Here is a 26,845-nt window from a genome sequence, read left to right as displayed (position 1 = left end):
CGTCTGTTGGGAGAGAGTTTTCAGATTCCAGCATCCGCAATCATTTACTTTTGTTAATGTTTCGAGTCTGTTTGGACTGTTCTTCAGAACTCTGCTTATTCTGGCCCCCACAGAGGCTGCCAGACCAGCTGAGACTTTCCAGCATTTCCTGTTTTTATTTCAGCGTTCCAGCATCTGTAGTATTTAACCTTAATTTTTTTTCCATCCTGGACTTCTGGCTCGGATTCTGAGAGGCTGACCATGTCTTAGTTACTCTCTCTATGAACCTCATCAATTTCTTTCAAATTCTAAACATGTGAAACGACTTTGGGAAATTCTGAGGATGGGAAAGGTTCTATCTCAATGTAAATCTTTCATTCCTCTCTGAGTTGACACACTCACAGATTACCTTTAATTAATGGGCGGGAGTTAACTAAATAGGAACACGGTCCCATAGCGAGCGGGTTTAGCTGCGTATTTACTGAAGCTTGCATTGCTGAGAAACAAGCTATAAAACAGCACTTGCGATAGGGGGCCTCAGCGGGGAAAACGCAGCCAAGGCTGCACTCAGCCCAGTTTTATGCACCGAGGAGCTCCGCTCGTCACAATTCCTCAGTGAAGCGAGAGATTGGGACGCCAATTGAAAATGGCATCCCCTTCCTGAGAAAACAGGCAAACTTTATTTTCTCGAGACTGAGAAACCCAGCCATGTCACTAACGCAGGTCTCTATATCGGGGCTTCGAGTCCCTCCACATTAATAAGATCCGTCTCCGGGCTTACCAGGGAGGCAAAGGCCACGACGTCGGTCTCTTTCGCCCCCTGAACTCCCGGATCTTCTGACACTCCAAAAATCGCTACCTCCGGACTCGGCACTACCCGTGTTTTTAGTACCGGCCTTTCCGCGGCTACCGCCACAGGGATACAGGACAGTTTTGATGGCAGCCTTCTTGAGAAAGGAGCCGCACATGTGCAGTTGCGCAAAGAGTGCACAGAAAAGGAAGGTCCGTTTGCGCATGCGCGAGAAGCCACGCATGCACAGTTGTTCAAAGAGCGTAAAGGAAAAGCGATCTGCGCATGCGTGATCCATTCCTACACTCTACTTCACAAGCGTCATGACGTCAGAGGCCCGGACCACGCCCACTTAAAGGGGAAATGTCCCAAAATAGTGAAAAAAATTCTAATGCCGGAAAACACAATTCTTTCACCTGGAACGACAGCACAATGCCTGAACTTCGACCAGTAGCTGAAAGTAACCTCCGCAGAACCCTGCAACAAGCTGTTAGCACTGCCCAAAGAAATGATTTGGTCCTTGAAGACTACAACTCAGACGTTGATTACTTCTTTGGACATCGCGAGCACAATGACAGCTCCGACAGAAAAAGTGATGATATGGTCCTTGAAGACTGCGACTCAGATGATGATTTCATCATTGGACGTGGCAGCCTCTGTACCAAATCCGAACCGCAACGAGATGTGTTGTACATTGAAGAATCCGACACAGACATGGATGAGTTCTTTGGATTTGAGGATCCTCAGCCAGCATAGACGACATCCTAACCCAGAAGTACAGGATTCTGCTGCGGCCTGACACCAAGAGACAGAGAGCGGTACAAGCCCACAGAGAGCGGCCTGACGCCACACCAGTGGTCCACCCACCACGAACAGTGGTCCATGCACCACAAAGAGTCTCCGACTCCACCCAGAGGGTGGTCCACCGCATCACGAAGAGTCCCCGACTCCACCCAGAGAGTGGGCCACGCACCACGAAGAGTCCCCGACTCCACCCAGAGAGTGGTCCACGCATCACGAAGAGTCCCCGACTCCACCCAGAGAGTGGGCCACGCACCACAAAGAGTCCCCGACTCCACCCAGAGAGTGGGCCACGCACCACGAAGAGTCCCCGATGCCACACAGAGAGTGGTCCACGCACCACAAAGAGTCCCGGCTCCGCACAGAGAGTGGGCCACGCACCACGAAGAGTCCCCGATGCCACACAGAGAGTGGTCCACGCACCACAAAGAGTCCCCGGCTCCGCACAGAGAGCCGATGACAGACTCCACAGTGAGACCATTGCATGTCTCCACACAGAGAACACAGAATGTCTCCACAGCGAGACCACTGGATGACTCCGTTGAGAGTGCACAGATCGATTCCACAGCGAGACCACTGCATGACTCCATGCAAGGAACGATGCCAGACTCCACAGAGAGAGCGGGACAAGCCTCCACAGCGAGCTTGTTGACAGACTCCACGATGGAAGCAACGCAAGACTCCAGAGTGCAGTCCTTACATGAACAAGACCATGAAGGTCTAGCAACCTTATCTGAGCAGCCAGCAGCAGACGATGCCATGCTCAAGTGAACAGCAAGAAGACTATGACAGTCTACCATGCTCACGTGAACAACAAAGTGACTATGACAGTCCATCCAGATTATTTGAGCCACCAGAAGAAGACTCTGACAGTCTACCCAGCTCATTTAACCAACAAGCAGACACTGAAGGTCAACACACTGTATGTGCGACAAGTGACGAAAGCTTCACAATTCCCAGTACAGGATGTGCAACATCTCAGCGAGACTGACAGACACAGAATTTTACAGTGCAGAAGGAGGCCACCCGGCCCATCGAGTCTGCACCGGCCCTCAGACAGAGCACCCTACCCAAGCCCACACGTCCACCCCATTCCCTCAACCCAGCAACCCCACCAAACACTAAGGGCAATCCTGGAGACTAAGGGCAATTTAGCATGGCCAATCCACCTAACCTGCACGTCTTTGGACTAGACCTCAGCTAGTATGTACAGAGGCACTCGACGATCAAAGTGAGTTTACTAGTGACTCCAGTGACACCACGTTAATTCAAACCTCATCCACTCGAGCCTCTCCACAAGCATAGAAAAAAAGTCCAAATCAGACAACGAAGTGATTTGACCATTTGAACACCTCCTGATGACTTCTTGGTTCCTTAAGCACAGGGACACTGACGGCGTTCACAAGCAATGATGACATCAACATCAACATCGCACTTCATCAACAAAAGAAGAAAGCCACTCGACCGTACCAATTCATAAATTTTGGACTCATACATATTATTTGGTATTGTATAATCATCCCTGTCATCATGATTTGTACATGTCATCACTTATCTACCTATTTTGTTCAATTTTCTCTTTAACAAAGTACAGAAAATATGTAACACAAAAAAGGGGGGATGTGGTGATATGCATCACTGTAGGTACACAAGGGGTTAATGTAAATACACTGGGACTAAGTAAACACTAGAGGGTGCACCAGAGACATCATGACACATAGACATTCAACCAATAGGTCAGTAAGATAGGACACGACCAAAGGTGACACTACCACAAGGGGGCAACCCATATAAAAGGACAGGGCACACATGCTCTGTCTCTTTTCCACAGGCGACACTCAGAGAGACAGGGGCAGATCAGGAAGCATCACACCCGCCTGTTTAATAAATGTGTTAAAACCTATCTCCAAGTCTGAACCTTCCTTTGTCAGAGTATACATCAAGGAAGCAGCTTCTGCTACATGAAGAAGCAGAACACAACACACGGTGCTAAAAACATGGGTGGTGCCGAGGCCGGAGGTAGTGATCTTTGGAGTGTCGGAAGCTCCGAGAGTTCAGGGGGCGAAGAGGCCGACGTCTTGGCCTTTGCCTCCCTAGTAGCCCGGAGACAGATCTTGTTATTGTGGAGGGACTCGAAGCCCCGAATGTAGAGACCTGGGTCAGCGACATGGCTGGGTTTCTCAGTCTTGAGAAAGTTTGCCTTGAGAGGGTCAATGGTCGGGTTCACCCGGAGGGTGGCAGCCCGTTCCTCGACTTTCTCGGGGAAAATTAAAATGTCAGCGGATGCAGTATTCCAAAGCGGGGCAGGATGGGGAGGGGGGGGGGGGTGTGGATTGTTGTTGTATGGTTGCGGTGCGTGAAGATTGGGGCTGGGGGAAAATGTTTATTTTCCCATGTTGATGTCATTGTTTATGTTACTGTTATAAAAATTTTCAAATACCTTAATAAAATATTAGTTAAAAAAAAAGAAAATGGCATCCCGATCTCTGGAGCCCCTGAAGCGACCCTGACCCCCCCAAAGCCCCAACACACTATGGGAGGGTCCCCGGGTCCCCCAGGTGGGTTACCCCCCCCCCCCCCCCCCCCTCTTCCGGTCGGTCCCCTCTCCCAAACACCTGCGCAGGGCACCCCACCGCCTAATTGCCACCGTTGCAAAAAATGCCAACCAGTGCTCAACGGCGGTCACCCATGATAGAAGGCGATAGAGCCCATGCCTCGAGCACCTCGGGAATCTGCATATTAAAGTGAGACTAGCTTTAATATGCAGAGTTGCTAAAATGTTATCCCGCCCACAATGGGCAGGATTTACATCGCAGTATCTCGCAAGATCGTTGTTAGACCTTGCAAGGGCTTGCAAACCAGATAGATCTCTGGAGCGGAGTCTCCCAGCTTCTATCGGCCACGTTACGCCACGGCACACAGCTTTTTGGACGCAGCAATGGCCGTAAAATCGTGCCCAAAAAGTCAGAATTGCAGGCAACTTTGATGATGGAGCTTTGAACAATCAGTCCACTGTGTGTCAGGGTAGTGATTCCTTACCATAGGAAGCCTCTTCATCTGCTTGGACAACTGAGCTCGAATCGTGGGCATTGGAATACAGGAGAACAAACATCATAGAGCGAGCTATAAAAACACAAAATAGAAAACATAAAGCCACAACACTGTACAACCACTGTGTGTACACAGACTGCATCCTCACTGTGTGGTACACAAACTCTATCTTCACCACGTGTTCACAGACTGCATCCTCACTGTGTGTACACAGACCACCATGTGTACACAAATTGCATTCTCATTATGTGTAGACAACATTACAACCTTGCCGTGTGTACACAGACTGCACCCTCACCCGTGTGTACACAGATTGCACCACTCACTGTGCACAACGACTTCACCCTCACCGTGTATACACAAACTCTACCCTCACCGTGTGTACACAAACTGCATCCTCACTGTGTGTACACAGACTGCATCCTCCTGTGTGTACCACAGACGGCATCCTCACTGTGTGTACACAGACTGCATCCTCACTGTGTGTACACAGACTGCATCCTCACTGTGTGTACACAGACTGCATCTTCACTGTGTGTACACAGACTGCATCCTCACTGTGTGTACACAGACTGCATCTTCACTGTGTGTACACAGACTGCATCCTCACCGTGTGTACACAAACTCTACCCTAACCGTATGTACACAGACTGCATCCTCACCATGTGTATACAGACTGTATCCTTACTGCGTGTACAGAAATTCTACCTCGCCGTGTGTACACAGACTACATCCTCACCATGTGTACACAAATTGCATTCTCATTATGTGTATACAACACTGCAACCTTGCCATGTGTACACAGATTGCATCCTCACTGTGCACAACAACTGCACCCTCACTGTGTGTACACAGACTGCCCCCTCACTGTGTGTACACCGACTGCACCCTCACTGTGTGTACACAGACTGCACCCTCACCAGTGTTACACAGACTGCACTCACTGTGTGTATACAGACTGCACCCTCATTGTGTGTATATCACAGATTGCACCCTCACCATGTGTGCAGAGACTGCAACCCTCATCATGTGTACACAGACTGTACCTTCACTGTGTGTACACAGACTGCACCTTTACTGTATGTACACAGATTATACCCATACTGTCTGTACATGATTGCAAACCTCACTGTGTATACACAGACTGCACCCTCACTGTGTGTACGCAGACTTGCACCCCTCACTGTGTGTACACAGACTGCATCCTCACTGTGTGTACACAACGCTGCACCCTCACAGTCTGTACACGACTGCACCCTCGCTGTGTGTACACAGATTGTACCCTTACTGTGTGTACTGTGTGTATACAGAATGAACCCTCACCATGTGTACACAGACTGCATCCTCATCATGTGTACACAGACTATACCTTCAGTGTGTACACAGTCTGTACCCTCACCCTGTGTACATATACTCCAACCACACCGTGTGTACACACACTCTCATACACTCACACAGACTCACACGCACTCACACTCCACATTCTCATACACTCACTCTCATACGCTCACGCTCTCACACTCTGGGTCTGATGTCAATGACTCAGTGACTGAGCTATCCCATGTCAAGTTTCCGCAGGATGGGGCTGTGATCCAGGCCAGGTGCCAGCCTCATGTTAAGGGCACTGAGTGAGGATGGGACTCACAATAACAGCAGGGACAGAAACTGCATTTACACACACACTCCTGTTCAAACCCAAGACCATATTCAAGTGATTTTATAAAAGGGAAAATTACTCTCTTACGTTACAGGCCATCCTCCTGCTGCCTGAGGTCAAGGCCAGGTGGATGGAGGACTGGATTGACTGCAATCCTGACATTGGTTCACATTTATGTTTTTATAACTGCTGTCACGGTAACAGTGCAATGTTATGACATTAGTCGATGATAACCATAGTAACAACCCTTCCCTTAACCGCAGGTTGAAACAGTAATACCAAATCAGTAATTCCAACATTTAAGCTTAGATAAGGCTTGAATGTTTTCAAGGTGATGTTTTTATTTGCGATTAAGAGTCTTTGATTGCGTTTTTCACATGCTAATTTAGCGGAATTGGGCATTTGGGATTTGAGGGGGAGCCGGTTTGATGAGAACATGGCCCTTGTCATTTGGATCATTTAATACATCCATCCTGTGGAAGAATGGAAATGAGGCAGTCTGTCCCCCCTGAGTGCGGGGGGGGGGGTATCGAGACAGAGCACAGGGAAACAGCTTGAAATACAGAGACCAATTACAGTGACTCATGCCCTGACCCATACGCTCGCACCCACCCCTCACACACGACCCTGACACATACCTTCATGCACACCTCACCTACCCTGACACATATCCTCACATACACCCTCACACATACCCTCACAGACATAACACATACCCTCACACATACCCTTTTGCACACTCTGAGTCATACCCTCACACACACTGACACACAGCCTCACACACAACCTCATACACACCCTGACACATACCTTCACACACATACTGACACACAACTTCACACACACCCTGACACATACTCTCACACACACCCTCACAAGCATTCTCATACCTGCCCGTCACATACACTCCCACACAGCACACTCTCACACATACCCCTCACACACACTGACACGCAACCTCACACATATCCCTCATGCACTCCCTGACACATACTTCGGACTCAACTTCATACACACCCCTGTAACATACCCTCAAGCTCACCCTCACATACACCCTCACATACAACCTGACAAATACCCTCACACATACCCTCACACATACCGTTAGGCACACTCTGACACAGACCCTCACACGCGCACTAGACACACAGCCTCACACACAACCTCACACAAACCCTGACACATAACCTCACACACATACTGACACACACTCTTCGCACATATACTGACACATACCCTCCCACACTCACAGAAACACACCCTCACACACAACCTCACACAAACCCTGACGACACTTTCACACAAACCCTCACATGCACTCTGACACATCCCCTCCAACATACCCTCATCCGTACCCTCACAGACACTCTCACACATACCCATTGCACAACACACCCGCACACATATTCACATGTATACCCTGACACATACCCTCACACAAACTGACACGACACCTTCACACCCAACCTCACACACACACTGATACATACCCTCCCACACGGTACAGAAACACATCCTCACACAACACACTGACACATACCCTCGACACACACACTGACACATGCCCTCACACCCAACCTCACACACACCCTGACATACCCCCTCACACACCCCGACACATACCCTCACACCCCACCCCTCCCATATATACCCTTACATACCCCCTCCCTCGCACACGCCCTCAGGGGCTCTCACACGCACCCTGACACATACCCCGGCACACTTCCTGACACACACACACCCTCTCATACACACCCTGACACACAACACCCTCACACACACATACACTCACACACACACCCTTACGCTCACATTCACTCACTCACTCTCTCACTCACACTCGCTCCAATCACACTGCAGCCATGATTGAGTCAGAAGGACCTCGCAGCGACGTTTATTAAACTGATATTAAAGGCATGATGTGGAGATGCCGGGTGTTGGACTGAGGTGAGCACAGTAAGAAGTCTTACAACACCAGGTTAAAGTTCCAACAGGTTTGTTTCGAATCACTAGCTCTCGGTGAACTGCTTCTTCCTCAGGTGAATGAAGAGGTAGGTTCCAGAAATGCAACCCACTCAAGTCGACCTACAACACAGACTACACTGAGAGACTCTGCCGTCGCACCTCTCTCACACTCTTAACACCACCTCAGTCCGCCAGCTCTACAGCAGACAACGCAACCTGGAAACCAAGATAGAGGCCATATTCTCAACTTGCGCTCAGGACACAGCAGACCAGCTGCGGAACACCGCCAAACAGATGAGACAACGATACTACGCCACCTATATGCACACCAAGAAATCCAGAATCGGTTGCATTCTTGGACACACTCATCTCAATCAAGGACGGTCACCTCAGCACTTCGCTTCACCGCAAACCCACGGATAACCTCACGATGCTCCACTTCTCCAGCTTCCACCCTAAAACACATTAAAGAAGCCATCCCCTATGGACAAGCTCTCCGTGTACACAGGATCTGCTCAGCCGAGGAGGAGCATTACAGACATCTACAGACACTGAAAGATGCCCTTGTATGCATGAGTTATGGTGCTCGACTAATCGATCGACAGTTCCAACGTGACACAGCAAAAAACCACGCAACCTCTTCAGAAGACAAACATGGGACACAACCAACAGAGTATCCTTTGTCGTCCAGTACTCCCTCGGAGCGGAGAAACTATGACATCTTCTTCACAGTCTTCAACACATCATCGATGAAGACGAGCATCTTGCCAAGGTCATCCCCACACCCCACTACTTGCCTTCAAACAAACCGCGCAACCTCAAACAAACAATTGTTTGCAGCAAACTACCCAGCCTTCAGAACAGTGACCACGACACCACACAACCCTGCCAAGGCAATCTCTGCAAGACGTGCAGATCATCGACATGGGTGCCACCATTACACTTGAGAACACCACCCACAGGTACATGGTACATACTCGTGTGACTCGGCCAACGTTGTCTACCTCATACGCTGCAGAAAGGATGTCCCGAAGCATGGTACATTGGCGAGACCATGCAGACACTGTGACAACGGATGAATGGACATCGCGTGACAATCGGCAGGCAGGAATGTTCCCTTCCAGTCGGGGATCACTTCAGCAGTCAAGGGCATTCAGCCTCGGATCTCCGGGTAAGCGTTCTCCAAAGCGGCCTTCAGGACACGTGACAACGCAGAATCGCCCGAGCAGAAACTTATAGCCAAGTTCCGCACACATGAGCACGGCCTCAACCGGGACCTTGGATTCACTCCCCACATCTGGCCTGGGCTTGCGAATTCCTACTAACTGTCCTGGCTTGAGGCAATTCGCACCTCTTTAATCTGTGATTATCCCTCTCTCCAGTTGCTCCGTTTAGACCCGTAAAGACTTAATTACCCGCAAAGACTCACATGCAAAGTATTGTCTTGCATCTTTGACTTTGTCTATATATATGTATGTTTCTGGAACCTACCTCTTCATTCACCTGAGGCAGGAGCAGTGCTCGAAAGCTAGTGATTCGAAACAAACCTGTTGGACTTAAACCTGGTGTTGTAAGACGTCTTAATGATATTAAAGGGAAGAAGCTCCCCCCCCGCCACCTCCCCTATCGCCCCACCCCCACCTTGCCCTGGCAGGATGATTCCTGGGTTTGCAGGTACTTTGTAAATGTAATTGTTGATGTTTTATCCTTGTGTTTAAACCTCGTCCCCCAATCTCTGGCATCTTGCACAGTGCCCCATTCCCACTGCTGACTCTGCTTTCACTCCTCTCCATCCTTTGGGTGGAATTCTACATACTGGGAAGGAGCTTCCTGTGGAGGGTGGGGGGCATGTAAAGTTGTGTGCCATGGCAACAGCACCATGCCTGTCATAATCCATGAACTTCACTCAATCCCAAAACAGATTTCCTTGGGGAAGAGACGGTGAGAGAAGATTTAATCGCGGTGCTCAAAATGACGAGAGGTCTGCACAAAGATGGGACTGTACCAGCGATGTAAGGATTGCCCCAGAAGACGCCCGCCAAAGGGGACCCAGGTCGCAAGAGCAGGAATCACAGCAGGCCGCCTTCATTCCTGCTGGACCGTCTGGGGATCCACTAAGACGTAGCGTTAGGACCCATAAGGCCAGAATGTTAGACAACAGTTTGAGTTGGCACGGGTGCAGGGCACAGTTTAGTGATAGGGGCTAGGGCACAAATGTTGTCACGTGAAACACCTGTTCACTCTGTTACACCTGTCTCGGTGCTCTGGCAGATTGGTTTGAGGGGTGGGCTGGCCAAGGCTGGCCAGAGAAGGAGAAGGGGGGTGGAAAGGGCGGACACTGGGGAGGGGGGGGGGGGGGGGGGGGGGGGTGCTCCCACCACTGCCCCCCCCCCTCCCGACCGCCCCCACCACCGTCACCCCAGGGATTCGATGGGCCCGCTGTGATGGAGTGTCCAGCTCGCATGCAGGGATCTCCCAGGCGGACGGTGGAAAGTGCTACCGTGGGCAGGAGCCAGACATCAAACGATGCGGAGAACCAGAGCTCATCGCAGAGCGGGTTGTCATCATCCTTCATCCCATCGACCAGACCCGGTGTTACTGCCAACCAGGGGCGCGCACCCTGTAGTGCAGCAGATATGTTGGTTGCGCGGAGGGGGTTGCAGACGGAGGGTGGGGACACGTTGTTCGGCCACCCTTGCCTGCCTGGGCTCTATGTCCTGCCCCATCCTTGCCCTCCCACACATCCTCCTTGTCGAAGTTCCAGCCCCCTCCTCCAGCACATTGCCTCTCTTGCTGCTCGATGATGTGGAGGGCACAGCAGACGGGCACCATCTGGCAGGCACCTGAACTGCATCTTCATCCCCGTCAATCATGCTCCTGGTCTCTGTATGGGGCGTCATTGTAGCGGGTCTCTGCGTCAGTCTTGTGGCCTCCGGATTGGTGTCATCAGCCACGACCACGTCGACGGGGGTGTCTCGAACATGTCAGCAATCGTTGAGTGTGCCAGGATGAAGGCGCCGTGCACACTGCCCGGGTATCGGATGCAGACGTGTATGATGCGCAGCTGATGGTCACATACCAGCTGCACGATAATCGAGTGGAATCCCTTTCAATAGAGCAGCCTGTCATCTGCAGGTGCTCGTAGAATGGCATGCATCCCGTCGATCACCCCGTGGACCCTGGGCATGTCGGCGATGGCGACGAACCTGCTGCCCGGGCATCCTGGTGGGCTCGGTCCACATTGAAATGGATGTATTCAGCCGCCTGGGCATATAGGGCTTCCGTGACAGCGTGGATGCACCTCTGCACCTAGGTCTGTGAGACCCCGGACAGGTCCCCACTTGGTGGCTGGAAGGAACCCGTTACGTCGAGGTTCAGGGCGACTGCCCCCTTGATGGCCACCGGGAGCAGGTGTCCTCCTCCATACCCACACAGTGCCAGGTGCGCCATGATCTGGCAGATATGTTGACTGTCTCGCTGCTCAGCTGGAGTCTTCAACGGCATGCCCGGTCTGGCAGGTCCTTGAATGACAGATGCTGCTGGTACACGCGAGGCCTCATGAGGCGCTTCCTTGGCAACTTCTCCTACTCGACCTGTTGGTCGGCCAGTTCTCCATCCCAAGCAGCTGCCACATGTTCCTCTGTGGCACACTCTACTGCTGCACACTCCACTGCTGCAGCTTCCTCCTCCTCAAGCAGCGCCAAATCGTACAGCCGCAGGGCATCCCCAGGGCTGCAGCGACGAGCAAGTAGTCCACCATTGCTGGTTGAATTCCAATATCCATTGGCTGCAAGGGGTGATTGGCCGACATGTTGGCATGATGCGTACCCCTGTGCCCAACCAGGTCCGCCGGGCTACATGGTGGCCCTGGTTGGCAATCTGGGTTCGGCCCCGAAATTCCCCCCCCCCCCAACTATTTCCTCACCCCTGGCCCTGTCGTTGTCTGACACCGTGGTGGCCACTGGTCCTAGCGCCCACCCCTGCTGCCAGGAGTACCGTCAGCTGCCGCTGCCCTTGCCAGCGGCAAGCACAGCGGCCCCTGCCCAGCATTCCCCTTGGGTGGGCCGCCTGATGCCTCGCCAGCGGGTGGCAGGTGGGTGGGGGGGTGGTATAGCGGAGAGTGGGGTACGTGGGTGGGGCACTCAGATGGCCGGTGTCACTTTGCAGAACCAGGGCCAAGGTGAATGGTCAGTGGGGTGGGCAACAAGATGGCTGCCTTGCAGCCCGTGGTAATGGCGGTCTGTGCCCCAGTCCCTTGGGGGGTCACCCCGGCCACGTGCCTCATTCCCCCGGTCCTGACAGAGCCTTCCCCAGCCCGGCCAGTGACTGGCCCAGTAGTCCACGGTCGCTCCTCTCTGTGTCTTACCACCTCTCTCTCCCTCATCAGCCACGACACCAGTTTCATGATTTTTAAAAGCACAAGTGAACTGCACCGTTGGGATCTCGGTCCATTGGAGGTGGAGAATTGCGGAGTTCCTGGGGAATAACGGGTCGGGCCAGTAAATGATATGCAAACAGTATTTACTGTACGTGCGTTCCGGAACATATTGACGGCGCTGTCGAGGTGACGGAGAATTGCAATTTGCCGTCAAATCAGCGCCCACCGTGATTTTGGCATCGGGACCTATATACCGCCCAATCGCGTTTCGTGATTTCGGCGTCAGCCAATGGAGAATCCCGCCCGTTATCTTTTATTCCCATTAATTTGTCCAGTTTTAAAAAATAAATATTAATTTCCTCTTTCTCGGTCGACCTTATGGTCCATCATTTCTGAATTGTTTTTCACCCATGAAGACACATGTAAAGTATTTGTTTAATTTCTCTGCAATTTCCATACTCTCCACTTCCCCTGTCTCTGCCTTGCATGGTTATTTTTACTAGTCTCCTCCTATTGACATTTCTACAGAAATGTTTACAAACTGCTTTTATGTCTCTCACTATTCTAGTATCAAAGGCTCTTTCTGGTTCTCTCTGTGGAATTCTAATATCCTTCTTACCCTTAGGGTTATTACTCTATTTGGCAATATTATAATTGTTACAGAATGTCATTTTGAGTTCAATGCTCTTTCTCCTATGTAATTGTTTTTGCTGACATCTGTTGAGGGTTCTGAGCATGCGTGGACTTTGGGTGGGTTATTGCAGTCTGAGAGAAGTGACCTGTGAGCAAGACCTGTTGTTAAGGTTAGCATTTGTTATTTATTTACATAAAGAAATTCCTTTGTTTAAACAACGCCCTCAACTACCAGCTTTGTGGCTTCAAGTTACCCCAGTAATGTAATACTATCTTTAACTCCTTTTGTTAGCCATGGTTAGACTCGGACAGGCGCTGGAATGTGGCGACTAGGGGCTTTTCACAGTAACTTCATTGCAGTGTTAGTGTAAGCCTACTTGTGACAATAAAGATTTTTATTTATGATTATTTATTTAGACCACTTTTTCCATTGTGTTTTTATTTCTGAAGGGAAGGTATTTGGAGGGCAGCACGGCAGCACAGTGGTTATCACTGGTGCTTCACAGCTCCAGGGTCCCAGGTTCAATTCCCAGCTTGGGTCACTGTCTGTGTGGAGTCTGCACATTCTCCCTGGGTCTGCATGGGTTTCCTCCGGGTGCTCCGGTTTCCTCCCACAAGTCCCGTTAGGTAATTTGGACATTCTGAATTCTCCCTCTGTGTACCCGAACAGGTGCCGGAATGTGGCGACTAGGGGCTTTCACAGTAACTTCATTGCAGTGTTGATGTAAGCCTACTTGTGACAATAAAGATTATTATTATTATTTGCTGCAACTGAATGAATTAGTTATTTAAATATTTGTATCATTTCTTTTAATATAGTTACCCAATCTACCTTCACCAACTCACCCTTCGTACCTCCATAGTTGCCTTGGTTTCAATTTACCACCCTGGTTTTGGGCTTAACCACATCACTTTCAAATTCAATATAAACCAATTTGATATTATAGAACGTAGAACATTGAACAGTACAGCACAGAACAGGCCCTTCGGCCCTCGATGTTGTGCCGAGCTTAGTCCGAAACCAAGATCAAGCTATCCCACTCCCTGTCATTCTGGTGTGCTCCATGTGCCTATCCAATAACCGCTTGAAAGTTCCTAAAGTGTCCGACTCCACTATCACAGCAGGCAGTCCATTCCACACCCTAACCACTCTCTGAGTAAAGAACCTTCCTCGGACATCCCTCCTGTATCTCCCACCCTGAATCTTATAGTTATGCCCCCTTGTAACAGCTACATCCACCCGAGGAAATAGTCTCCGAACGTCCACTCTATCTATCCCCCTCATCATCTTATAAACCTCTATTAAGTTGCCTCTCATCCTCCTTCGCTCCAATGAGAAAAGCCTTAGCTCCCTTAAACTTTCCTCATAAGACCTACCCTCCAATCCAGGCAGCATCCTGGTAAATCTCCTTTGCACCCTTTCCAATGCTTCCACATCCTTCCTATAATGAGGTGACCAGAACTGCATACAATACTCCAAATGTGGTCTCACCACGGTCCTGTACAGTTGCAGCATAACCCCACGGCTCTTAAACTCAAGCCCCCTGTTTATAAACTCTAACACACTATAGGCCTTCTTCACAGCTCTATCCACTTGAGTGGCAACCTTCAGAGATCTGTGGACATGAACCCCAAGATCTCTCTGTTCCTCCACATTCCTCAGAACCCTGCCATTGACCCTGTAATCCGCATTAAAATTTGTCCGACCAAAATGAATCACCTCGCACTTATCAGGGTTAAACTCCATCTACCATTTTTCGGCCCAGCTCTGCATCCTATCAATGTCTCTTTGCAGCCTACAACAGCCCTCCGCCTCATCCACTACTCCACCAATCTTGGTATCATCAGCAAATTTACTGACCCAACCTTCAGCCCCCTCCTCCAAGTCATTGATAAAAATCACAAATAGCAGAGGACCCAGCACTGATCCCTGTGGTACACCGCTGGTAACTGGTCTCCAGTCTGAAAATTTTCCATCCACCACCACCCTCTGTCTTCTATGTGGTAGCCAGTTACTTAACCAATTGGCTAAATTTTCCTCTATCCCACACCTCCTTACTTTCTTCATGAGCCAATCCATGGGGAACCTTATCAAACGCCTTACTGAAATCCATGTATACGACATCAACTGCTCTACCTTCATCTACACACTTAGTTACCTCCTCAAAGAGTTCAATCAATTATCAAAACAAATTATGATCACTCTTCCCTCGAGGTCCCTTTATTATAAGGTTATAATGGTATTTAAATGCAGGCGCATATCTTCATTTGGACTGTAATAATATAAGGATCTGAGCACAGTATTCCACCTTCAAACAATTTATGTTTCCTTTCACTGTCTCGGATCTTTGTCTCTATTCAATTTACAGTTGAATATTAACAACCTGCATCTTTCTCATTAAATTCACCTCTTGTGACCCTGGCTACTTTTGTTTTACAATGTCACAGTTTATCCAATTGTATAAAATGGCGAGGGGCCTAGGTAGAGTGGCTACGAGTCAGTCACTTAGCAAAGTCAATAACCAGGGGAATTTATTTCTTCAAACACTGGCAAGACCCACCTCTAAATGCCCATCCCGAATCGCCCCTGAACTGATTGACTTGCTTGGCCATTTCAGAGGGCATTGCTATGGGTCTGGAGTCACATGTAGGCCAGACCAGGTAACGACGGCAGATTTCCTTCTCCAACGGGAATTAGTGAACCAAATGGGCTGATGGTTTATGGTCATCATTACTGAGACTAGTTTTCAATTCCAGATTTATTCATTATTGAATTTAAACTCCACCAGCTGCTGTGGTGGGGTTTGAACCCACATCCCCGTGGGCCTCTGGATTACTAGCAAAGTGCCATCACCACTACACCATCATCTCCCCAAAATAGTTTGACAGGATATTTAATAAGGGAGAAAAGTTTTTTTAAAAGATTTGTTTTGTAAGGTTTGGGTGGAAATCATTCAAAATTCCAACACAAAACAACCTCAGAACAGTGAGCAGAGCGTTTGAGATTTTACAACATGAGTTTCCTCATTCCTTACATTTACAGGGCTCTGATTTGTGACTGTTTCAGCAATGTGGAGCTAACCTCTGCAAGAAATTAATCTACGTAAGACCTCTTGAAATCCCGAAACATCAGCCAAGATAATAACTCGGTGATGAATATCTGACAGATATTTGAACTTGTGACGTCAAACCTGTCTTTATTCTCAGAATGTGATAATAGGGAAGAGGCCAGCTCCCATTGGCTCCCCTGTAATACCTCAAGGAAATTAAAAGCCAACCATGTCAAATAGGTTGGGCGGGATTCTCCATCGGCTGACCCGGAATCGGGAAATGCGATTCGGCAGAGAATCACGTGCAATGCCAAAATCGTTGCAACTCCTGGACTTGTGCAGAACCTCTTCATCAAGACAGAGTTTATTTTACTTGTATCAGAATGGAGTTAGTCACTTACCAATGAAATACAAGGAGTTTTGCCTGACAAAGGCCATGGTGGTGAATCCAGCTGTGTTGGAGATGATTCCCATCAGCACCAGGGAGCTGTCACCTAGACACCTAGAGAGGTTCAGAACTCCGAGGAAGCTGGTCAGAAACATGATGTAGCAGGCTGCCTTTCCATAGCCCACCCAGACTGCATCCCAGCTCAATGGGGGCTTCAGTACGAAGATTGAGATGATATTCTCCCCACCGGTTACTCCCAAATCATACAGGAGGTAACAGGTAAAGAGCAGAATCATCTCGGTGCTATATCTCCTCAGGCTAAGATTACTCGCCTCTGTGGGAAGCCGTCTTTGTGGACAAACTGTTGGGTATCGAAGGATGAAGGCTGAGTACAGCAGACTGAGTAAATACAGAGTCAGACAGAGACAGATCAGCAGGAGCCCATGCTGATTGTTAATTTTCACCAGAAAGAAGTGACCAGATACCACACTCCCCAGCAATCCAGCCATCCCTGACGCTACCTCCAAAATATTTAACCTCAGACTGCGCCTTGCTGCTTCTGACCTCAAGGCAGTGATGGCATTAATCCCACTCCAATAAGCTGGGAAACCTCCAGTCAGTCCATTGATCACAGCTGATCCATACATCACACTGACAGGCAGCTGGAAAATGTCGGTGAAGAGCAGGAGGAGTCTTCCCAGGAAATACCCCAGTAATGGGACCACCAGCAGAACCTTCTGGCCGCGGCGATCTGCCCACCTTCCCAACAGCACTGTCGTCAGTAAGGGGGCCAATGAGTAGATCATATTGTAGATCATGTAAAACCGGGCTATTTCCTTCTGGGCCTGGTCACTGTTGCCTGATGTTGTCCCATTTAACCGGTCGTACACCACCATTAACAGTGCTGTGTCGAAGAGAGCATTGGCCACGTTGGTCACAATTACCACTGGCTCGACATAGCTCAACAGAATATCCATGCCACCACTGTCTGGAGCAGTCTGTCAAGAGCAGTCTCTGTCTGGAGCAGTCTGTCTGGAGCAGTCTCTGTCTGGAGCAGTCTGTCTGCAGCAGTCTCTCTGGAGCAGTCTCTGTCTGGAGCAGTCTCTGTCTGGAGCAGTCTGTCTGGAGCAGTCTCTCTGGAGCAGTCTCTCTGGAGCAGTCTCTGTCTGGAGCAGTCGCTGTCTGGAGCAGTCTCTGTCTGGAGCAGTCGCTGTCTGGAGCAGTCTGTCTGGAGCAGTCTCTGTCAGGAGCAGTCTGTCTGGTTGAATCTCTGTCTGGAGCAGTCTCTGTCTGGTGCAGTCTCTGTCTGGTGTAGTCTCTGTCTGGAGCAGTCTCTGTCTGGAGCAGTCTCTCTCTGGAACAGTCGCTGTCTGGAGCAGTCTCTGTCTGGAGCAGTCTGTCTGGAGCAGTCTCTGTCTGGAGCAGTCTGTCTGGAGCAGTCTCTATGGAGCAGTCTCTGTCTGGAGCAGTCGCTGTCTGGAGCAGTCTGTCTGGAGCAGTCTCTGTCAGGAGCAGTCTGTCTGGATCAGTCTCTGTCTGGTTGAATCTCTGTCCGGAGCAGTCTCTGTCTGGTACAGTCTCTGTCTGGTGTAGTCTCTGTCTGGAGCAGTCTCTGTCTGGAGCAGTCTCTCTCTGGAGCAATCTCTCTGGATCAGTCTCTGTCTGGAGCAGTCTGTCTGGAGCAGTCTGTCTGGAGCAGTCTCTCTGGATCAGTCTCTCTGGAGCAGTCTCTGTCTGGAGAAGTCGGTCTGGAGCAGTCTCTCTCTGGAGCAGTCTCTCTGGATCAGTCTCTCTGGAGCAGTCTCTGTCTGGAGAAGTCGGTCTGGAGCAGTCTCTCTCTGGAGCAGTCTCTCTCTGGAGCAGTCTCTCTCTGGAGCAGTCTCTGTCTGGAGCAATCTGTCTGGAACAATCTGTCTGGAGCAGTCTCTCTGGAGCAGTCTGTCTGGAGCAGTCTCTCTCTGGAGCAGTCTGTCTGGAGCAGTCCCTGGAGAAGTATCGTTCTGGAAAACTCCCTGGACTCGAGATTCAATTTATGAATCTCATAGAACTGCAGCTCAGTTTTATTCAATTCCGCAAATGGGGAAACTCCCTTTTGCCGGTTCGAACTTTTCTGCAACATTAGTCACAGTTGAGGAATTGGGTTGGTATGAGGAATTGTGAGTGCGAAAAGGGAAGTAGTATCAAACTCCATAAAAGCCACACTGAGTAGTTATGTTCTGTGTTATAGCCGTGGTAAAGATCAACACAGAACATCTCGTTCTTTGACTAGCAAGATGATTTATTAATTTTTTAAAAAAAATATTTTTATTAAGGTTTTTTAACAACACAATTTTTTCCCCTTACAAACAATAACCCCCCCCCTGTAACAAAATAACGCAAATTCTCCCTGAGCAAGATATATACATGGCAAGATGGTATATTTACATAGCTTTATACACTGGCTCTTGGCCGCGCGTACCGTTTCCCCCCACCCTCCATGCTATCTCCCGCTCGACCATCCCCTCAGACAGTCTCTCGTTTCCCCCCCCCACAGGGTTGCTGTTGCTGATCGACCTTCTTCTAACGCTCCGCGAGATATTCTAGGAACGGTTGCCACCGCCTGTAAAACCCCTGTGCAGACCCTCTCAAAGCAAACTTAATTCTCTCCAATTTTATGAACCCCGCCATGTCGTTAATCCAGGCCTCCAGGCTAGGGGGCTTCGCCTCCTTCCACAATAGCAAGACCCTTCGCCGGGCTACTAGGGACGCAAAGGCCAGAATGCCGGCCTCTTTCGCCTCCTGCACTCCCGGCTCATCCACTACTCCAAATATTGCTAGTCCCCAGCTTGGCTTGACCCGGACTTTCACCACCTGGGATATTACTCCCGCCACTCCTCTCCAGAACCCCTCCAATGCCGGGCATGACCAAAACATATGGACATGGTTCGCCGGGCTCCCTGAACATCTTTCACATCTGTCCTCTACCCCAAAGAACCTACTCAGCCTCGCCCTCGTCAGATGCGCTCTGTGAACCACCTTAAATTGTATCAGACTGAGCCTGGCATACGAGGAGGAGGTATTAGCCCTACCCAGGGCGTCGACCCATAGCCCTTCCTCAATCTCCTCCCCCAGCTCCTCCTCCCATTTACCTTTCAGTTCTTCTACTAGCGCTTCCCCCTCTTCTTTCATCTCTTGGTATATTTCCGATACCTTGCCCTCCCCGACCCATACCCCCGAGATCACCCTATCTTGAACTTCTTGTGCCGGGAGGAACGGAAATTCTCTCACCTGTCGCCTCACAAAAGCCCTCACCTGCATATATCTAAATGCATTTCCCGGGGGTAACTCAAATGTCTCCTCCAGTGCCCCTAGGCTCGCAAATGTCCCGTCAATGAACAGGTCCCCCATTCTTCTTATCCCCGCCCGATGCCAGCCTTGGAACCCCCCGTCCATCTTCTCCGGGACAAACCGGTGGTTACCCCTGATCGGGGACCACACCGATGCTCCCATTGCACCCCTGTGTCTTCTCCACTGGCCCCAGATCTTTAGTGTTGCCGCTACCACCGGGCTTGTGGTGTATTTTGTCGGCGAGAGCAGCAGCGGTGCCGTTACCAACGCCCCCCAGGCTCGTTCCTTTACAGGACGCCATCTCCATCCTCTACCATGCTGCCCCCTCTCATTCCATAACCCACTTACGGATCATCGCCACATTTGCTGCCCAGTAGTAACTCTCTAGGTTTGGCAAAGCCAACCCTCCTCGGTCCCTGTTGCGTTCCAAGAACCTTCTCCTAACCCTCGGGGTCTTATTTGCCCACACATACCCCATAATACTCCTACTACTCTCTTGAAAAAGCCCTTGGTGATCACGATGGGGAGGCACTGAAACACAAACAAAAACCTCGGAAGGACCACCATTTTGACCGACTGCACCCTACCCGCCAACGAGAGCGGGAGCATGTCCCATCTTTTAAAATCCTCCTCCATTTGCTCCACCACCCTCGTCAAATTCAGTTTATGTAGGGCCCCCCAACTTCTGGCTATCTGGATCCCCAGATACCGAAAACTCCTCTCCGCCCTCCTCAGCGGTAGGTCCCCTATCCCTCTTTCTTGGTCCCCTGCCTGTAATACAAAAAGCTCGCTCTTCCCTACATTAAGCTTGTAGCCCGGAAACTCTCCAAACTCCTTCAGAGTCTGCATGACCTCCACCATTCCCTCCATTGGTTCCGCCACGTATAGCAGCAGGTCATCCGCATATAGCGATACCCGATGCTCTTCTCCCCCGTGGACTATCCCCCTCCATTTATTAGACTCCCTAAGTGATATGGCCAAGGGTTTGATCGCCAATGCAAACAACAGGGGGGACAGGGGGCACCCCTGCCTCGTTCCTCGGTACAGCCGAAAGTACTCCGACCTCCGCCGGTTCGTCACTACACTCGCCACCGGGGCGCTGAAAAGGAGCTTAACCCATCTAATAAACCCTCCCCCGAACCCAAACCTGCGCAATACCTCCCAGAGGTACTCCCACTCTACTCGGTCAAAGGCTTTTTCCGCGTCCATAGCTGCCACTATCTCCGCCTCTCCCTCCTCCGATGTCATCGTTATCACGTTTAAGAGCCGCCGCACATTGGTATTTAACTGCCTGCCATTTATGAATCCCGTTTGGTCCTCGTGAATCACCCCCGGGACACAGTCCTCAATCCTAGTGGCCAGTACCTTCGCCAATAGCTTAGCATCCACATTGAGGAGCGAAATCGGCCTGTACGATCCACATTGCAGTGGATCCTTGTCTCGCTTTAGGATCAGGGAGATTGTCGCCTCCGACATTGTCTGGGGCAGGGTCCCCTCCTCTCTTGCCTCGTTGAAGGTCCTCACTAGTAGCGGGGTCAGCAGGTCCACACATTTTCTGTAGAATTCTACCGGGAACCCGTCTGGCCCCGGGGCCTTCCCCGCCTGCATGCTCCCCAAACCCTTACTCAACTCCTCCAGCCCAATTGGTGCCCCCAAACCAACCGCCTCCTGCTCCTCCACCCTCAGGAACCCTAGCTGGTCCAGGAATCGCCTCATCCCCCCTTCCCCCCCAACAGCTCTTCATAAAAGTCCTTAAATACATTATTTATTTTCGTTGCACTTCGAACCGTGGCTCCCCTTCCATCTTTGATTCCCCCTATTTCCCTCGCTGCCGCCCTCTTACGGAGCTGGTGCGCCAGCATCCGACTAGCCTTTTCCCCGTACTCGTAAGTCGCCCCTTGCGCCTTCCTCCACTGTGCCTCCACCTTGCCCGTGGTCAGCAGGTCAAACTCCACCTGGAGCCGTCGCCTTTCCCCAATTAATCTTTCCTCCGGGGCCTCTGTGTATCTCCTGTCCACTCGCAAGATTTCCCCCACTAACCTCTCCCTTTCCATTCCCTCTATCTTCTCCCTATGAGCCCTGACGGAGATCAGCTCTCCCCTGATCACCGCCTTCAACGCCTCCCATACCACCCCCACTCGCACCTCCCCGTTGTCGTTGGCCTCCCAGTACCTTTCGATACACCCCCTCACCTTCCCACACACCACCTCGTCCGCCAGCAGTCCCACATCCAGCCGCCACAGCGGGCGTTGGTCCCTCTCCTCTCCCAGCTCCAGTTCCACCCAGTGCGGGGCATGGTCCGAAACGGCTATGGCCGAATACTCCGTCCCCTCCACCCTCGGGATGAGCACCCTGCCCAGAACAAAGAAATCTATCCGGGAGTAAGCCTTATGCACGTGGGAGAAAAAAGAAAATTCCCTGGCCTGCGGCCTTGCAAACCTCCATGGGTCCACTCCCCCCATCTGATCCATAAACCCGCTAAGTACCTTGGCCGCCGCCGGCCTCTTTCCCGCCCTTGATCTGGAGCGGTCCAGTGCTGGGTCCAACACTGTATTGAAGTCCCCTCCCATTATTAGTCCTCCTATCTCCAGGTCCGGAATGCGCCCCAACATGCGCTTCATGAATCCTGCATCATCCCAGTTCGGGGCGTATACATTTACCAACACCACCCACGTCCCCTGCAACCTACCGCTCACTATCACATACCTCCCTCCATTATCCGCTACGATAGTCTTGGCCTCAAATGACACATGCTTTCCCACCAGAATTGCCACCCCTCTATTTTTTGCGTCCAATCCCGAGTGAAATACCTGTCCTACCCATCCGTTTCTTAACCTGACCTGGTCCGACACCTTCAGGTGTGTCTCTTGGAGCATTGCCACATCTGCCTTCAGTCCCTTCAAGTGCGCGAACACGCGAGCCCTCTTCACCGGCCCATTCAGGCCCCTCACGTTCCACGTTATCAGCCGGATTGGAGGGACTCTCACCCCCCCGTTTTCCGGGCCAGTCCCTTGTCCGCGTCTCCCTCACTCTCCAGTCCCCCAGCTGGGGGACCCCCGTCCCAGCCACCTCTTCTGTGTCCCGTTCTCTTTCGGCCAGTGCAGCAGCAACCCTTTCCCCCCCCCCCCCTTCCCCATCTCTCTCCTCTCCCCCCCTCCCTCCTCTCCCCCCCTTCCCCCCCCCTCCCGCTAGATCCCCGTCTAGCTTTTTTGCTCCCCCCATATCCCTCTCGTAAGTCAGCTGACACCTGCCTCCGCGCCCATCAGCGTCCCGGTCATTGTGCCCGCATATGCCGCGGCATCGGCCCCCTCCACTCCTTCTGGGAGACCCAGGATCCTCAAGTTGTTTCTCCTTGATCTGTTCTCCAGGTCTTCGAGTCTTCCCGCCCACGTCTTGTGCAGCGCCTCGTGCCGCTCCACTCTCTCCGCCAGACCCACGAGCTCGTCGCCGTTCTCACTCACTTTTTCCTGGATCTCCTGAATCTTCACCTCTTGGGCTTTCTGGGTTGCTCCAAGTTTTTCCACCATTGCCAGTATAGGCGCCACAATCTCCTTACGCAGCTCCTCGAAGCAGCACTTGATGAACTCTTTCATCTCCTCTCTGTCCGTGGGCGCCGCCATTTTGTTTTTTTCTTCTTTCTTCTCCCGCTGCTCCAGGGCCGTTTTCCTTGCCATTTCACTGCGGGTCCGGTCCATGCAGGGCTGTAGGGGGCTTCCTCCGTTCTTCCCCACGGGTTGCTTTTTTTTTTTACAGGTCCGTTGGGGCTCCGTTAGCGGGCCCAAAAGTCCGTTTCTGCGGGAGCTGCCGACTCACGCGGCTTAGCTCCGCATCGCCGCGACCCGGAATTGAGGATGATTTATTAATACGATGATCACGTGGAAAGACAACTAACGGACTATGATACAAACAGTAACGAATAAATGAATTCAGTAAATTCTCCTGAAGCTACTTCGAGTGTGACTACCCCCTTGTACGACTTACTACCAACTGCCGGATGTCTCGAGATCTCTATCGCAACCAGCTGGGTGGAGGTTGCATCGATAACTATATACATTGGTCGACAACTAAATACAAAACTGTGCACAAGCTCATCACCACATTCCCCTTCCTTTGGAAGTGTTAAAAATTTACATACGAATGTAACTGTGCTTTACAAAATATGATCTGGGTAATAGTTTCAAATAGGTCAGATGTACAAATGTAACTGTGCTTTATAAAACATTATGTGCCTGAAAATTTTAAACGTGTTCCTTGTGCACAGCTTATTACACGTTCGAAACGACATCGTCCCGTTGGTCTTCTGAACCTTGAATAGATACTCGGTCTCGCTTCAATTTTTGGAAGACCGGTTTTCTGGCTGGTCTTTTTTGCGTTACCAGCTTTTTTAACCCTTTGAAGCTATGCTTCCAACTCCGTCTCTGCGTGTTTTCTTGCTTATCAGCTGTATTGCCAGTGCTTGTGTCTTCACTGTCGCGGGTGCTACCCGGTAGACCAACTGTGTCCTCAACTCTTCTTTTCTTCCCCTTCCTTCTCATTTGAATGATTCACTGATTGCGTCTCATTTCCTTTCTGACCCTAGTGGCATCCTCCTTGCTGCTGGAGTTGTTTCTGGCTCTCCTGTCACAATAGCTGATTCTGGGGCCATTGCTGGATTGAGGAGGTTTGGTTGATTCATGGTGCTTGCGCTCGAATACTGTGCTACATGCCCTTCAACTGGTGAGGTATCCACTGTCCGCATATTTCTGGACGCTTTCACAGTTGCAGGCAAGTCTGCGACGTCAGGAATGACCTGCACACCCTCGCATTCCGGTGTCTTAGCTGGACCAACGTCCTCAACATTAGGCATGGCTTCTTCATTTTGTATGTTAGCCTCAATTAGCGGCTCATCCTCATCTGATATAACGATATATGCTCCATCTTTCGTTGGGGAACTGGACAAAGATGTATCCATGTGTTCTTCCTTCAACTCTCTTGGTGGACTGGCCTCAAATATTGGGTAATCCACTGCAGGAGCAATTCCGTGGGCATAGAAAGGTTCACCATACTGCTCTGGAGCCAATTTCCCCCAAATGGAGATTATGTCTCCCGTTACCAATTGGCTGTGCAGTTAATTTGCTCTTAATTGATGTATCTGCTGCTGCAATCTCACTTTCAGCCTCTACACACGTCATCTTAGAGTTTTCACACTTATCGTTGTCTTGCGCAGATTGAGTGCCCCTTGTGATCACCTCGTCACTGCCGCCAAACCAACTGAATAGCATTTCATAGTCACCCCCTTCTGGCTCATCACCTGAGTCTTCACTTTCCTCATCGTAATCATGGTTGTCGTAATTATCGTCGTCGTATTGATCACCATTGTAATCAGCATCATCGTAATCATCATTGTCGCCTGCAATGGCATTTTCCTTGAAGTATAACACTGCTCATGGAATTATGTGTTCATGTAAGAAGTGAACAATTCCCAGGTCAGCAGCGAATCTTGCTGCAGAACCTTCACTCAACTCTGCATGCTCTGGAATTCCAGGAGGACAGAAGGAATTGAAGAAAGAGTCATTTGGTACAGTTTTCGTAACTGTTCTCCTACTGCCCCCACCCTTATGGTTCTGCTTTGTTTCAATGGTTTTCAATGTGATGTTTTTTACTTTCTTCCAGTCGATCTGGCACCCTGTACAGCCCTTGATTTCAAAGATGAACAAGTCTGACTCATCAAGCTGCGACTCCATCTGGTATGTTTTTGTCACTATCTCGTTTGTGAAATACTCATTTGGCTCAAACTTGAACTCTAGAGTAAAGCTCATTGGCGGTCCAGGATCTGAAAATTTTGGGTTTACATCTTGTAGATACTTTAGGATAGGCTCATCATGCTCTTGTTTATGTCACTGAGTAAATCCTCATTTTTGAAGACTGTCAAGCAGAATTCTGGAATTTCCTTTGGCTCCTCCATCTCCTCATCTGGTTTTTCTTGCTCCACTTTGACTTTTGCTTTTATCTCAGTGGATAACTGCGCTATAATATCTCGTTGCTGTCATGATATGCAGTCATACGCATAATGATAGACAGACAAGCAGCTAATGGACACAGAGAACAGGACATGACCAATAAGCAGGCAGGACACTCAGAGGTGGGATCGGACTATAAAAGACACGAGGCACTCACACTCCGCCTCTTTCCACTGATGAACATCTAGAGAGTCAGTCAAGGGTGTTGTTACAATCTCACACCTCCACCACGTGGCTGAGAGCTAGTCTGGTTCAGTCAGACAGAGTAACCACACTTAAGTTAGCAGAGAGTCGAACTCACAGAGAACTGTGCTAACTGTGCTACTAGTTCAATAAACAATCAGGTTTCACAATGGTGAACTAACTTCAAGGTCTGGCGTATCTTTTTGATCTAAGCTGCATCCAGCTGCAGCCAGTGTTATACCAGTGTACCTAACACGACATGATACCAGGAGACTACTAATTTAAGGTGGCTTACCTCAGTCCATTCCGTGACAACCAGCAAATGTATCCCGGCACCATGGAGAAGATTCAGGCTCCTCACCAACTCAGGACCTCCGGTAAGCTCAGTGCCAACTGGCAGATATTCAAGCAAAAGTTTCTGCTGTACATCGCAGCCTCAGACCTCGAGGGTGCGTCTGATGCAAGAAAGATCGCGCTTCTCCTCTCAACAGCGGGTGATCAAGCCATCGAACTCTTCAACTCGTTTAACTTCACCGAAGGCCACGACAAGACAAAGTTTCAGACCATCCTGGACATGCCACTGTGAAGTGGACACCAATGAAATCTTTGAGTGCTACATATTCAAACAACGTCTTCAAGGTAAA

At 50.3% G+C, this 26,845-nt stretch overlaps 2 protein-coding genes across 2 annotated transcripts in view; one reads left to right on the top strand and one right to left on the bottom strand.

The window, feature by feature from the left end:
• The window catches only part of LOC140395755 (solute carrier family 46 member 2-like), a 25,860-nt gene extending 7,197 nt beyond the window's left edge, over nt 1-18,663 (bottom strand). Inside the window, exons 1-2 of the mRNA XM_072483911.1 lie at nt 16,706-18,663; nt 4,610-4,693 (exon numbers count right to left, since the gene is read on the bottom strand). Coding sequence (XP_072340012.1) covers nt 4,610-4,693; nt 16,706-17,669 — 1,048 coding nt within the window. The 5' untranslated portion in view covers nt 17,670-18,663. The remainder of the gene's footprint in view (nt 1-4,609; nt 4,694-16,705) is intronic.
• The window catches only part of LOC140395294 (scaffold attachment factor B1-like), a 525,130-nt gene that overhangs the window by 17,330 nt on the left and 480,955 nt on the right, over nt 1-26,845 (top strand). The gene's annotated exons all lie outside the window — the stretch shown is intronic.

This window comes from Scyliorhinus torazame, chromosome 18 (assembly GCF_047496885.1).
Source record: "Scyliorhinus torazame isolate Kashiwa2021f chromosome 18, sScyTor2.1, whole genome shotgun sequence".
NCBI classification, from domain to species: domain Eukaryota; kingdom Metazoa; phylum Chordata; class Chondrichthyes; order Carcharhiniformes; family Scyliorhinidae; genus Scyliorhinus; species Scyliorhinus torazame.
Note: the sequence above shows the minus strand (reverse complement) of the source record. Positions and strands in the feature narration are given on the sequence as shown.